General features: G+C 39.9%; 2 protein-coding genes across 3 annotated transcripts in view; one reads left to right on the forward strand and one right to left on the reverse strand.

Annotated features, from left to right (window-relative positions):
- On the forward strand, nucleotides 1-13,032 carry tmem110l (transmembrane protein 110, like). Its single transcript, XM_003448109.5, has 8 exons — nucleotides 1-488; nucleotides 4,046-4,094; nucleotides 4,293-4,388; nucleotides 4,476-4,597; nucleotides 5,709-5,821; nucleotides 6,511-6,594; nucleotides 6,693-6,824; nucleotides 10,570-13,032. Exons 1-8 carry the CDS (start codon nucleotides 299-301, stop codon nucleotides 10,696-10,698), a joined length of 915 nt encoding a protein of 304 aa, XP_003448157.1. The 5' UTR covers nucleotides 1-298; the 3' UTR covers nucleotides 10,699-13,032.
- Nucleotides 12,906-15,237, reverse strand: part of itih5 (inter-alpha-trypsin inhibitor heavy chain 5) — a 19,171-nt gene continuing 16,839 nt past the window's right edge. For both annotated transcript variants that reach the window (XM_025899331.1, XM_005475861.4), the window contains exon 14: nucleotides 12,906-14,349. In XM_025899331.1, coding sequence (XP_025755116.1) covers nucleotides 14,090-14,349 — 260 coding nt within the window. In that variant the 3' untranslated portion in view covers nucleotides 12,906-14,089. The remainder of the gene's footprint in view (nucleotides 14,350-15,237) is intronic.

Here is a 15,237-nt window from a genome sequence, read left to right on the forward strand (position 1 = left end):
CCGGAAGCAGGGCTCCCTGCGTTGGCCCGCTTCACGGTGCGTGTTTTCGTTGTCAAAACATGGACGCGACTCAGATAATCGTTTTCCATATCTTTGCGTTAGCATCATGACAGGTAGCATCAGCCGCTGGAGACGGTGAAGGGAAACTTCACCGAGAGTCGTTCGCCGGAAGTTAAAAATCCGGTCGTTTGTTCTTACCGAGTAAGAGAAAAAAGGGGTTAAAGACTTCTTTTTCCCACCGTGGAAGCGCTCCTATTGTCTCCTACGGCTGTGCCGTTTAGTTTTTTTCCGTGTCACCATGGACATGTACGGGTACAGCGGGGTCGTGCTAGTGAAAAGATTCTTGGATAATACCCCGTTTGAAGTGACAAACATGTCCGACATTAGTAAGGCGAATCCCCACGGCTGCGACAACGGAGCTCTGACGGACAGGTTCGGCGTCCTGATCCAGGGACTGCTGGCTATCGTGGCTTTCAGCACTCTAATGTGTGAGTATCTATTCCTTTACCATCGGGAGACACATCCCTGATAACTTGTTTTCTTTTTGTGCTAATTCAGTTGGAGAATTGAGGAAAAGCAAAATGCACGAAGTGTTTTTTAGAAAGCTGCACCAGTCCACGTGGCGTTTTGTTTGTTGACGTTTGTTTTCCAAGAGTCCCAGTAGCTCCGCACCAAACTGTATTGATAAATATGCTAATTTGTATTTCCCACGGGTTTCGGCAAGAATCTAAAGCAGACTGCAAGCTTCTGAAAACAGTATCTGACTAACAGCGCTTTGCTTTTCCTTTCGGCGTATATCAGATGTTGTAAACATAGCAGGTTTGAACGGAACTTTAGCTCTTTTACCGAGGGAGAGTTGGGCGAACCATTATTTTCAGAATGTAATTAATCAAATGAGTTGTTCACGGTATATACACTGAATTAAATATTTAGGGCTTGTTATACCGCACTTATGTGCCCATTGGCAAAGCAGCATAACTGAGATGCTCTTAAGCAGAGCCAGTGTCACATAATAGCAGATTTTAGACCCAGGACCTCATTTTGTTTCTCTTAAAAATCCAAATTGACTTCCATCAGAATAGTTACTTAAAACCTTTGTGCATCCAGTGAAATTTAAGATGTATGCAGGATTTCCGCATATTCTGCAGTGTTTTTATTATTTTTAACTTTAATTAAAAAAAAAGTTGGTGGTGCAGTGGCTGGCACTTTGGCCTCACAGCAAGGATGTCCCGGCTGGCTGGAGTTCAAATGTTCTTCACATATCTTCCACGTACTGTAGTTTCCTCCCACTGTCCAAAGACGACTGGTAACAAGAATAAGTTCGGATTAGGTTAAATGGTGATTCTAAATTGTCTGTCTCTCTGTGTTAGCCCTGCAGCATATCTGTGACCTCTCCATCTGTGGCCTCTTGTCCTGTGACAGCTGGGATAGAGTATGAAATGACAAAACCCTCAAGTTGCATCCATAAATTCAATAAAAATGAATAAAATCATAATTTAAACCAAAACTAGAGCAGCAAAAATGGAAAACAATTGTAAATAAAACCACTTAACAGAAATTAACTGAAATAAAGTGAAGTAATATTCAAATCAATAAAACAATGAAATGACAATTAAGAGTAGGAATTGGACTATTTAAAGCAGGGATGTCAAACTCATAAAGCCCACTTTGATCTTAAGTGGGCCGGGCCAGTGAAACTGTCTTTTCTGTCACTGTAACGAAGTTTAACTACACATCCAATCCCTCTATTCCCTTAATATAAGTAAAAGAAGTGCAGTTTCAACCATGTGTCTCCTTGTTTTTCTACGTAATTAAGAAATGTTGCCGCATTAAATTAAAGAAATTGTCTGCACGGCTCTTTGGACTTACGAGCAAGGTTTTCAGACCGTGCCAAAATATTAAAATCACCTCTAAAACTAGCAAAGCAAATGTTTGGCCTCGGTATAGTGTGCTCAGTGTGCAATCTGAAGTTAATTAAGCTGTTTTGTTTTGTTCCCTTCAGTTTTCTTGTGTGTTCAGTTGTCCAGCACTTGTTCAGTTGTAAGCACAGTCGAGTCTTTCAGCTTCCTCCAACTTCCACCGAAAGTCTTACATGATTAAAAACAATGCAGTTTTAACAGCTCAACAAGATGCTCCTTGTAAACTGGAGTGTTTACTTACTCAGCCCTAACAATGGCTGTTGACTTACTAAGAAACTTGTGATTCTGGGGCAGCTGACTTGGGGAATGTCGAGCATCTAACCACTTTTGGCACCCTTGGCTCTGTTTTTTTATTTTTTATTATTATTATTTTGGCAGCTGAAAGGTGTGACTGTTACAAGTAGCTGTAATAAAAGCTAAACTCGGGCCTCTCAGAAACCTTATATAGTTTGTGTTAATGCTTGATTACCTGTATGATTTTTTGGATCATATTTAATTTTCGGTTTTAATTCTTTCTCAGCTGTTTCCCTGGATTATAGTGACTTCAGTCAGCTGCCAGGCATATTGTTACACAACTGTCTGCACATATGTGTTCAGGGAAAACATGAGGACTGTTTCCTTTTTTTTCTTTGTTTTTTGTCAGTATTCCTAAATGCCACACAAAAAAACAGAATATAAATGGATGCTGATCCAGCGCAATATGAACTTATTTCTCTAGAGTGCTGGCATATAATCTAATAATCAGTACTTTAAAAGGTCAGTGCAGTCATGGTGATTTCATCAGCTAATTAGCATGCTGAAACCTGAGCAGTGAAGTTCAGCAGAATCAGGCCAGGCCTTAAGGGGGAGCGATCAATGAGCTCTAACCTCCACTTAGTTACTTATTAGCAAAAGAATCAATATCCCTCCTCTCGCTCTTATTCCCCCCGCTTTGGTTCTCTGAGTGTCATTCTTGGTCATTCAGGCCACATGAATTTGTTAATATTTACCAATTATTTGTGTGCAATGAAGCATTATTAGATCTTAAGCTATGGCCAGAGTTGCAGGCGGGCCTGCACCGTACATCCCTCCACTCATCTGTCTTCCTCAAAGCTATTTTTGGGAGTTTCCTTCCACTGACTCGCTGTTCTGCCTGCACTCATGGAACTCAGATAAAGACTGGACGTTTAGTACGTCAGTCTGCCCCGCCTTGTTTTTCCGTTGCTGTCATGAAAGTAAATCGACACCCTACTTTCATGCTTATTACTATTTATTTTGTGCCCAGGATCCTTGAAGTTTTGACCCAAGTTAACAAGTATAGATTAGTGACAAAGCTGGGGTCATTCCATCTCTAATCAAACTTTCGCAACATCACTATTATATACATTATTATATTTTTCCATAAATTCCATGTCATTTGGCATTCCTATAGCATGTGTGTAAGTATGCCTGTACTCTTATCACATCGCCAGCACATAGCCATAGCCATTGGATTACTCTGTAACACTTCCTGTATTGCTGAGATATTGATGGGCCTTTTCCAAAGGTTTCTTTTAGGGAGTTGGTACTTGGCCTCCATTTGTTTGAAAGACAAAAACATCATCCTTGAAAATGTCTTCAGTAAAGATAATACCACAGGCTTTTAGCTTTATTAGTTTTTGTGGTCTGTTCATGTTATTGTGACTTCTTTCAGTTTCTTCTTGTCAGAAACTGAGATGTTCCGTTTCGAGTTAAGCTGCTGATTGAGGAATCTAAACAGTATCAATCATTGTGCCTTATGTACCAATATTTTTTTCTTAATGTGATGGACCTTTGAGAAAGGCCCAGTTGGTCTGCATACAGTTTATATATAATGTGTGTCTCCATTACCTTGTGTGAAACATGCAATTTCCATTTGAAGGAGACCTTAATTCTGTTTTCATCCCCATTTCTATCCCATTTTCTGACCCTGGTGGATTTATAGGAAGAGTCGGTGCCTGTTTACTGAGCTCACTGGGCTGTGTGAGATTAAGATGATTCATCTGTATTTTATCTGCAACCTTTCTCCCCTCTGCCTGCTCACAGATTGGTGAAAACAGTGCTAAGAAACTGTGCTTTTTGTTGTTGTTTTGCAGGACAATCAATCAATTGATTTTCTTTGTTTGCAGTGAAGAGGTTCCGGGAGCCTGTAGGGATCAGACGACCGTGGCGGATCTGGTCAGACATTTTTCATTTTCTCTTTAGACATATCTACCCGGCCCTGTCCTATATCCTAACATTTTCTATTTCAGCTACAAAATAATTCCTCTCGAATTATTCAAAAGAACACAAAAATCATAACATTTAAAACAAATCTCACTTTTCAAGTCAGTCAGAACCAGAAAATAAAAACTGAGTCCATCGTGCCTTTTCCAGGTTTTTCGATACGTCCAAACAAGCCATAGGTGCTCTCTTCATCCACTTTGCCAATGTCTTCCTGTCCACTCTCACCAAAGAGGACCCCTGCTCTCTGTGAGTTCTTTAGAAGCACACCAGTCATTCTAGGATGTGCCCTACGGGGATGTCGCTTCAATAATGTAATTTAATTTTTCACCAAAGTTATCTGATGAACTTCCTGCTGGATGCCACTCTGGGAATGTTGGTCATCTGGCTGGCTGTCAAGTTGGTGTCCAAGTTGGTGGAGTACAAGCAGTGGACTCTGCTCATATTTGGAGAATATGGTGAGTGAAACCAAATAATTTGCTTCTCTTTATGGTTTTTCATTTTCTTCTCATCTGTTTACACACAAAATGAACACAGTCGTATTTTTGCACCAAGGGAGTGGCACTCCAATTTCGTTGTACCCTGTACAATGACAATAAAGGCTATTCTATTCTATTCTATTCTATTCTATTCTATTCTATTCTATTCTATTCTAAGAAGGTGTATTGCTAATTTCTACCAGCAGAGGGCGCTGTAGACCCACCAGAGGTACACGGGGAGTACAGCCAGCATCTCCAGCTGCAGCTGAAAACATTCCTATTGGCTTAATACAGTTACTGCACCCACTCACTCTACCTCTTGTTGTTTTTTTCCTTTACGTCTGTCCTTGTGTGATGGAAAATTTTACTTAAACATGCCCAATTAAATCCATCTTTAATTTACTTCTGGGCAACAGTTGTGCTTTGGTCAAGGGCACAATTGTAGTTAATTCACCCTTTTGTTTGACATGAGCGCTGACATTTCCAGATCAGTGTGTTTGTTTGCCCCCCTTGCGTCTGGCTTAGAGTCTTCCTTCCTCCTTCCTGCCTTAATGACAGACCTGTCCTCGTTTGTTTGCCTTGGTGAGGCACCTGTGTAACAGAGATTTTTTTGAAAGGTTGAGACCAGGGGAAGAAATTCATCACCTTCAATATTATAATCAAATCCATAATTCTGTATAGTAACTGGTTCAAAGCAATGGTAGTAAAATGAAGCTTGATTATAGTGACATGTTAAAACCCACCCCTTATTTTCTGTCACATATGTGCTGTTACAGTGGTGGATGCTTATATGGAACATAGCCAGGTTTTAGCAGTGATGTAATCAGTGGTGAGCAAAGAGCTTAGGTTTCAGACTTTTCTAAACACCCTGTTTCTAACAGTTTTTTTTCCCCCACTTTTGGCTCTGGATGATGTCATAAAGTGGTCATCTAAGGCACATATGCTGCCTTCCAGATACCACGAAAGTCGGATGCCGGAACTCAGGATGGACATTTATTAGAATTCAAGAATAAAAACGTGGAACTTTAAGCCTATGACGTTAACAGATGAAGTCTCATTAATTTTTTTTTCCCCCTTCGTGTTCCTCCAGGTGACCCCCCCCAGGCAGCAGCATGGCTGGGCCAGTGTGGCGTCTACATGCTCATTATGGTGCTAGAGAAAGGTGTCATCAGCCTGGTGCTGCTTGTCCCCGGATGGTCCAAAGTAAGAAGATTTTGCAGCTCATTGTGCGCTAATCCTTTGACATTATAATACATTTAGGCAGAGGAAACGATTTCCACTTTTCTCATCATTGCACCAGCCAAGACTTCAGCGAGGTTTAGCCAGTCTTATACTGCACTTAATCCAATACGACTGACCAGCTGTGATCTCATCCTAGAAGAATCACAATTTAGTTTGAATATGAATACCTTTTCGATCTTGTCAGGTTAACCGGACTAGACATTTTCATATCCGTCTGGTTTTGTTTGGTTTGTCTTTGAGGCAAATATGGGAGAGAATATAAAAGCTTGTATTTATTTGCCAAAAGAAGTTTTTGAAACGTATGAAATCCTTGTGATTTTTTCCTTCACTGTTTCCTTGAAATATGCAATAAATAAATAAATAAATAATCAGAAATCTAAAGTTAATGAGAAACAAACTGTGCCACTTCAGATCTTTTGACCAAGAAACATAAACAAGGAAGACGATAAAAAAATGACTTCTCCTTTGATCCGAGTGTAAACATGGAGTTGGTTTCAAAGAGAGTTTGTTTTTGTAACATTGAGAATATTTGTGTTGTAAAATTAGCCTTTGCCATAGCAACAAATGTCGTTATTTGACGGTCTCAATTTATTTAAAACTCCTTCAACCATCCATTGTTATTATTAATCAGTTTTCATCTTCTATTCCAGTTACAGGAGGTGTTGCTGAGCTACATAGCTAACCCTCAGCTGGAGCTGGCGCTTGTCATGCTTATCGTGCCCTTCATAGTCAACGTAAGTTCTGTTTTTATGATGAGAAAGTGAAACTAATCCGGACAGCTTTTGTCTGCATTGTACATACCACCTTGTGGTGTCTCTGTCTCCCCCTGTAGTCTATCATGTTCTGGGTGGTGGACAGCTTGATGATGAGGAAGTATAAGACGATGAAGAGCCTGGACGACTCCTCTGACAGCTCGGTGAAGAAGCCTGACTCTCTGCCGTGGGTGGACAGTGAGGAGTCAAGGGTGAGAGTAACTGATGCTGTGTAAAAACATCACATTACAACCAACTGGATTTGTGTCCATTTAATTCAAGCTTGGACTAAACAACATCAAAACCCGACTGTAAGAATTTAAAAGCTAATGCTCCTGAAGCAGATAGACAGTTCATATATGTGTCTGCTGAAATTGGAATGCAGCATTTGCCTGTTGTCACTCGCAAACATTGTTTTATAGTTACACATGAGAACAGCAGTGGGCTTAGTATGGAACCCTGGGGCTCCCCTTTTCTTATAGACAGGTAGGAGGAAGAAGACCCAGCAGAGTGGACGTATTTGACAAGGAAGTCGGAATTTCTGTGTCTGTCTGCCAAGCTGACACACTAGTGCTTTAATAATATCACTTACCAGTTTAGTAGCAGTTGTTATATCTTATCACAGTATCACAATAATAACTTCTGTAGGAAAAACAATTGAAAGTATTTCAATTGAACTGTAATTAGCAGAAGCACTTTTTTTTTGTATTTTCTCCACTAGAGCCTTTGCCTTTTTGCCTTTTGTGAGTTGAGTCAATATTTTACGTACCGGTGCTATAGTACCCACACAGTTATATACGTGGGTTTATAGTTTGTAGTAATGACGGTAAATTATCAGTGTTTTAGCTCCAACTGATGAACGCCATCAAGATTTAAAAGGGAAAAAATACCAGAGTATCATTTGGTTACCATATGTCCATTTGGAGTCTCCAACTCCACCAGGATCTTTTCATTAAAATAGTCCCATGCTGTTTTTTTATCTTTGTACAGATAAAACCACAGCCAGTCACAGATATTTATTTAAAAAAAGGAACCCAACCCACCCTCCAAAAAACCCCTCTTTTTTCTTTTCTTTTACTCCAAGGGCCCACTGCTTTGTTTCTTTATCATTTCCAGTAATTTGTTTGTTTTTTGTAGTAAGACCTCATTGCAAATGTGTTTTAGAGTCTGCAGGCATTTCAGTTGCTGTATGTAATTTTAATTTTTAATGTGAAGCCATTAGTTTTCTTCAGTCTTCATATGAAAGCCAAACAGTTAGTTAAAAGTTAAAAAGAATACACAGATAATATGATATTGTTTAAAATTAAAATAAATAAGAAAACATTTTTCAAATATTAGGGTTTGAATTTGGAATTTTTAGTCCATGCAGGGTTAAAATCTCAGTATTTTTATTCAGCCATCGGTTAAATGAAATCTCTGGAGGAATCTGACAGACTCGTGTGAGTTCTGGAAGTGACTCATTTAAGGTTTTTGTTTTTTTAAATTTATTAATGTTTTGTTCCAAAAAGGAAATAACCCTGAAAAAAGTTTGTTCCCACCAAACACCCTCTGGGACTATTAACCAAAACAGATCCAACCATGCCATGTGAAAGCTGAATGCCTTTCCTCTTTGAAGAAAAATCTTTTATCGTGTGTAGAAATGAGCGTTAATGTACCAACACTGTCTCGCTGGGTGTGAACTGCACCTGTTGTTTTTCTCTCTACACTTGATCTAATGAAGAACCAAACCCATAAATTTAGTCCAAGAAACACTGAGTCAGACTTTTCTCTCGAGCTTTCATCAGTGCTGTTGAATTAGGCGATTTAAGCTTGATTATAGTTGGTTGTCGAAGTTTCAGACTCCTGTAATGAAACTGTTTGCGCGTGGTTTTGCATACAGAATTAAAACCTCAGCAGACCTTTAAAAGGAGATGTAAGATTATTGATATTCAAGTGGATTTCTCACCCTTTGTCTGTATTACAGAGAAAAAATAAAGGGAAAGGGATAAAGAGTAATGACATGCAGAAAAAGCCTCTTATTGGATGCCACTTGATCAAGAGGAAGCCCACACAAGCAGGCTTTTCCTGTGTGCGTGGTTGGATGCTGGTTTGTCTAGTCTGACAAAGTTGGAAGAGGTTTCTTGTAGTAATTTATACCAGGCATAGAAGCTTCTGATATTTCTTCTTTCCCTCTTAGGAAAGGCTGAACTCACAGACTTGAGGGCGAATGACTGCTGGGGTGTGTGACCCTTGTGTGCAATGTGATGAGAGTGTTTATCCCTCCCTCTTCTTTTCTTTTCCCTGGTCGTCTGCCAAGCAGACATAAATCAAGCTTTCATACCGAGAATAAAAGTGACATTTATAATTTGTTTCCTAATGCTGATGTTATGGAAAGCTGAGTGGAGGAGGACAGCAGAAAGACGGGCATTGATTTGGGCGAGCTCTTAGTGGAGTTAGAGCCACAATGCTGTTGTTGTGGTTAGTTAGACTGACTGTTATAGAAGAAGATTAACAAGAGTTTAACATGAGTTTAACGAGAGTATAGCTGCAGCGCTACAAATACAGAAGTCGGCATGGATGCTCAGTTTTAGTACTGTTACACAGCAAGAAGGTCCTGGGTTCAAATCCAGAGATACAAATCCTGTGTGTCTGTGCTTTTCTTCTGAGCGTGGGGCAGATGAGCTGCGCTTGATTGATTACAACGTGTTGGAAATCTGTCTTTAAATGAGATGTTTGTTAACCTTTGACAATATGTCTGACAGTGGTGCACAGAGATTATATGTGCAACAAACTCAATCTCTGGACGATCAGTACGTGGAATCGGCCATAAAAAGTCAAAAATATTCACTTCAAATTTCTCCTAGTGTCAAGGGTGTGTACAGTCTTATATTTACTCTTGTGTGAGTGAACCATTAGCAATAAATCAGTCCACAAGGCCTTAAAGGCACCTAAGAAGGCACATAGCATGTGTGAAAGCCTTGAAATGATGAAATCCCCACATTTAGCAAAGCTTAAAGTCCTAACTTATGCTTAACTGACAGTAATTCAGTTACACCTGCTGCGTTGTACATCCCATTTAGGTTTAATGGCTTGAAATTTTCCCTTGGGGAACACCTGTTTGATTCATACTCGCAAACCGATGAACATTTAAAAAGTGGATGTTAACTTTGGCTGTTTGCCCTTGTGTAGAATTTGGGACCACTCTGACTTTTGCACATTCTCAGGGCAGTTTGAGCTCAGTGAGTATTTCACAATCTGTTTGTAGTTTAGATATTTCCCTCTTTTCCAGAAGACAGTTCTTGTTTGTTTGTTTCTTTTTTTTAATAAAGATTGGCTTTTATCCATTAAATTCTGTCCAATGTACACAAAATGACTTTTAAAGAGGGGACAAAGGAAAAGGCGAACAGTGGCTACTTTAACCTTTCACACCAAATACTGCAGTGTCATTCCCTCACAGACAGTGATGACTCGTGCTACCTTTACACTTAATTAATGTTTTCTTTCACGCTTAATGTTCATTTTCTTTTGCTGTTTGGATAGATTTAGGCACTGAAACTACCTGGTTAGGGTTGGAAAGGATCAAACATGCATGCTCCTACTCTTTTATTCTGATATCACTCTTTACTAATCTCTAAGCTCACCCTTTTAACAGATTTTCCACATGTCAAACCCTATGTTAAAGCAACATATGGAACCTTTTTAGTGCTTTAAATGTCTAATAGTTGTGGAATTTTGCTCCTTAGAGAGTTGAATTCCTCCTGCTTCTGGAGAGTGTCTTCAAAGCTGCAAATAAACAGGGGTATTTTTCCACTGTGGACTGGGAATCCAGAGCTGAGAGATTTCCCAGCTTTTTGCCTAGGACGCAAAGTCTAAACACACACTACAACTGAAAATGAGTCATCTGTTCTTTGTCTTTAGCTTATAGTTAGTGCTGCTCTACTTTAAGCTCTGGTCGCTAACAAAATCCCCCTCTCTCAGGTCCTGCTATCAGCTGAGACAGACACAGAGGAGGCTTCAGAGGGGGAGGAGGAGCCGGCCGAGGTTGAACCGGTCCCCCATGTGCAGTATTCAGGTGGACCACTGAGACCAAGCTGGGTGGCGGTGTAAACCCAGGTGACGTGTCCTCGATTATCGACTGTCCCCACAGACAACACATAAGAGCATAAATAAGAAAAACAAACTTCCATCCACGTCTTCTCAGACTGTCATCAGTCTTAATATCACCTTCTTTGCAAGCAAAGGCACAATTTAAGGTCGTATAACCTGTGAATGTGAATACCTTTAGCTGCCTTCTTCTGCATCGAAGGTTAGAACACTTAGAACTGGAGCTCGACTCAGTATATGCATGCACCGTGCACCACGTAGCGTTTTGGGAATTAGAAAGTCTTTATCCTCTCACCTTGCTGCCTCCGTTTGCTGTAAGAGAACATCAGAGAAACCACAGCTGAACACGCCACGTGTGTGGGGAGAGATCATTAAGGAGCGTGGTGCCCACAGGGCAAAATCTACGGGTGGTAATGACAGAGACTAAAATTAATCTGTCTTCTCTCAACTCCAGGGACTTTTGGAAATGTTGTTTCTCTAAAGAGAGTCATTTATCGAGTGTCATATTCCAAAGAGGAGAAAGAAAGTATACACTATATATATAAAAGTGCTCCCTAAGGTTGTACTCAAATATAATCACTTTGAATCCACCTTTTTATTTAAGGTGTAATTATAGTCATTCCTGCACGTTCTCCCTCCAGCTGTTTACTTTAAGGTAAAAGGGCGATCAGTGGGATTTTTTGGGTTTTTTTTGTTTTTCTTTTGAACCACACACGTCAGTACTTTGGCTGCTGCACTTTCAACATGTGGATAATGTGGCTGATGAAATACACCACCAGCACCTCTTAAGCTTGATTTATACTCCTGCGTTCAATCTATGGATAACCTTGCTCTGACATTGCACCACCGAAACACCAGCCGTCATTGTGTTGCTTTCCTTCCATAGACTGTATATAAAAGATGTTGTCTGTTTTACTCTAAATGAGGCCATCATTTAAAAAAAGGAACATGATGTATATTGAATAAAAGTATACCACTCTAAACTAGCGAATTAACATCAGAGCTAGCTGTTGCATCTTAATCCTAAACTACATAAAAGACAGATGTAGCCACTGTTTTAAAGCCTCATGTTTGGTCTTGAACTTATTTGGATGAATACTCTTCAGATTATCTTTTACTACATTAAAGGCTACACAAGTGATTTCGTAAAACTATACACACACTTAAACTTCCCCCTCTTTGTCTTTATATATAAAGAGAATGAATACCATGCTGTAATGAAGCATACTTTAAACCAGCAATTGAGACCCATTAGAAATATCTTTACAGAGTTCACAGGTCAATAAGACCTAAGTCACACAGGCTGGTTAATGGGCACTCCCTGACAGGTTGATGAGCGGTTACTGGAAGTCCGTTTGATAAGAGATTGCTGCAGTCGCCTTTAGTTTGTATGGAAGACACCGTTTAGTCTACAAACACTTGCTAAGCACAGCCTTTTACAGAAAAAAAAAAGTGCCTTAAGACTGAATCCAACATGTTTGAAAAGGATTAACTTTTAATTTGAAGGTAAATGTTCTGTGTTTCCGGTTCACTTTCAGAACACTTTACAGACAAGTTGATATCTTGCACACAAACTTTAGGCAACCACTGCAATCTGCTAGTAATCAAAGCCATCACAAGGAGCTTTTCAGTGACGGCAAGACAGCTGCTCATCAACCGATTGAGGAATCATACTTCCGTAGCCGGCAGCCTTCCAGCAACTATTAGTACCTGATCTGGGAGTACTTATTTTTCCCTGACAACCGGTGTGTGCGAGCTAGGCTTCAGGTACTAAGCTGGTGTCCCTCGGGCTGAAGAAGTCTGGTCATTTTCCTCATAGACTTCTATACAACATGGCTCCTTTTGACTACTTTAACAGTTGCCCCCTGCTGGCCATTAGAAAGAATGCAGGCTCAAAGTGCTTCTGCATTGGCTTCACTTTTCACACCTGAAGGCTACACCCATCTTTTATAAACAGTCTGTTTTGTTTTTGTTTTTTGGTTTACTTCAAACATTTGCAAAGAAGACAGACGGTACAAATTTGGCCAAATGCAGCAATTATCAAAGCTATGGAAATAAGAAAACCACATGTGGTGCATTGGTGGTTATTGATTTAGCATTGTGAGCAAGCCAGATAAAATTACAGCCTATATTTCATATTTCACATGAGCATTATGCTTGCTCCAACACGTCATGTTACTAACAAGCAGATCAATCGAGGCCAAGAAATGTAGTTGCACTTCCGGGGAACTACATGGAGTAGAATAAATGTCTATGTCGTAGATTTAATGCGGAAGCATCAGTCAAGCTTAAAATTGAATTATCAGGTAGTTTTTAGGCACTTTTTAATAATAACAATAGAACATCTTGTAACACTTCAGACTTCTTTTTTTGTCTCCTATAGGAGGCCTTTATGTTACACTATACTGGGATGATGCAGCAGCTGTGTATTAAACTTTTGCAAAATGTGGCACAATTTTATTTATTCAGTTATTAATCTCTGTATATCTATATTGTGGTCCAATCTGTGGTAAATGCAATGAATAGGAAGGTTAGTGAAAAGGTGTGAGAGTTTTGAGTCTTCACCAGATAAAGGTGGTAAACGGGTCAAGTGATGGATTTATGTTACTTTATCCTCAAAGTATTCCTGCCTACATGGTTTACGTCTATAATTTCAAAGGTCTACAGTTTGATATGTACTGTCTATAATATTGTATTTTGTATTTTTTTTTCTCTTTTTTTTTTTCTTAATAAACAAAGTTATAATCCTGTGGATGGCATGGTACAGCATGATCTGCAGTGTCATGCACAGGCCGTGAGCTGCCTCAGTGCTTCTTACGAATGTATTTACTCTGTGCTATGAATAAAGATGATTGACACATGAACTCGTGTTTGGTGTTGAATTCCTGTGGCAGCTCGGGCGCTGCGGCACGATGACAGACAACCTGAGTGAGACCTGGCCAGAGCACACCTGTGTGGGTGTGGCCTGCAGCCCTGTGATCTCCACCTGATGACAAGGTGCTGTATGTAAGGGTGCGTTAGGTTTACATGTATTCATCAGCAGTAGGTCAAAGGGTTAGTTGGCGGGGTTGTCCTCAGTGGTAAACAGGTGTGATTTACAGCTTTAAGTTTACATGTGTGCAAAAGGTGATATCAGAAAACAGCCTTAAAATTTTTCTAGTTTTCCTCATTTTATTTACACTTTTTATTATATAATTGATGTAAAAAATAATAAATTGTATAATAAAACATTTCATTTTCATCAGAAATAATAAAAATATATTCAGAAGGGACCTGAAGGTAGGAAAAAACTTAATGTGTGGAGGCTTTTAGGTCTTTTTGGATGTGATAATTATCTTTAAAAGGAGTTTAGTCAGGTAATTAAATGCTGAAGCTATAGTTCTTTGCGCTCATCTCACACCTGGTTTGTCCCATGTGGCCAGTCTCCTGTGTCAAACATGTGTGACATCAAATAGTCCTTGTACTCTCCGTCTATCAGCTTGGCTGCGTTGTTCCTGGCGAACCAGCAGTCCACACTCTGTGTGCCGCTGTAGATCCTCCTACTTTTCTGAACAACGGGCACTGAGCGGTTCTTCACCTTCAGGACCAGTGAGGGCTTTGTATCTCCCTGTGCAGGAAGCTCTGCCAATCCCACTTCCTCATACAGGAACTGACCTGAAAGGAAATTTTTTTAAAAAGAAAAAGGGGGGGGGGGTTATTTTAAGCCTTTTTTAGGCCAGTAAGTTAATTTCCTGCTGATGAAAGAATGGCTGGAGAATGAATCACTGAAGAATCTGCATTTATTCACAATTTGCAACAATGTAGCTCCATATAACTCAGATAAAGCCAGGTTTTTTTTCAAATCTTTGAATCACTCTGCCAGATTAGCCCAGATTAAAGTATAGCCATTTAAAGCTTAGTTTGCAATTAAATACTTAAATTAGACATACTTTCATCCTTTTCTCAAAATTTGACCTTTTTTACTTGCAACTTTGTGTAGTGGTGCAAGTGCTGTGATCTAACCGGGCAAGTAGCTTCCAAGTGTGCAGCTTCTTAATGCAAAATCACTTCCAGTTTTAGTGAGAACATTTCTGGCTTGATCTGATTGGATATTGACCATGCTCAAAGGATAATTCCTCTTGATTTTGGTGACCCCTTGTCCATTATAATCCAGTGTTCTCCTGGGAAGCCTTGGGTCTTGGCATTCATACAAGGCTTTGACATGCACCACGCACCAAGCACACCCTGGACAGTAGCCCTACTACAAAAACCCCTAAGAATAACTCAGAATATGGCCAAGAGCCCAAGGCATCGATTCAGCCTCTAAATCCCCCACATCCCCAGAGTTTGGTCAAACACACGCCTGTTGTACAGAGGCCGCACCCCACTAACTCTAACATCCAAACTGACAACAAGCCCGTGGTGGACCTCAGGGACACCGATGGAGATCCCCTGTCCATGCTCCAACAGATTGGAGTTGTATTTTGCAACCCAAGAAAACCTACTCCATTTTAGACAGCTATTTTATAAAGTTGTTGCTGACTGATTAATGTAAAAATGTAT

The sequence above is a fragment of the Oreochromis niloticus genome, linkage group LG17 (genome assembly GCF_001858045.2).
Source record: "Oreochromis niloticus isolate F11D_XX linkage group LG17, O_niloticus_UMD_NMBU, whole genome shotgun sequence".
Classification (NCBI taxonomy): Eukaryota; Metazoa; Chordata; class Actinopteri; order Cichliformes; family Cichlidae; genus Oreochromis; species Oreochromis niloticus.

Excerpts from the sequence above, each read along its gene's own strand:
- tmem110l (XM_003448109.5), top strand. The coding sequence starts at position 299 with ATGGACATGTACGGGTACAGCGGGGTCGTGCTAGTGAAAAGATTCTTG. Across the intron at positions 5,822-6,510 it reads TTGTCCCCGGATGGTCCAAA|TTACAGGAGGTGTTGCTGAG; the intron begins GTAAGAAGATTT and ends CTTCTATTCCAG. Across the intron at positions 6,595-6,692 it reads TCGTGCCCTTCATAGTCAAC|TCTATCATGTTCTGGGTGGT; the intron begins GTAAGTTCTGTT and ends CTCCCCCTGTAG.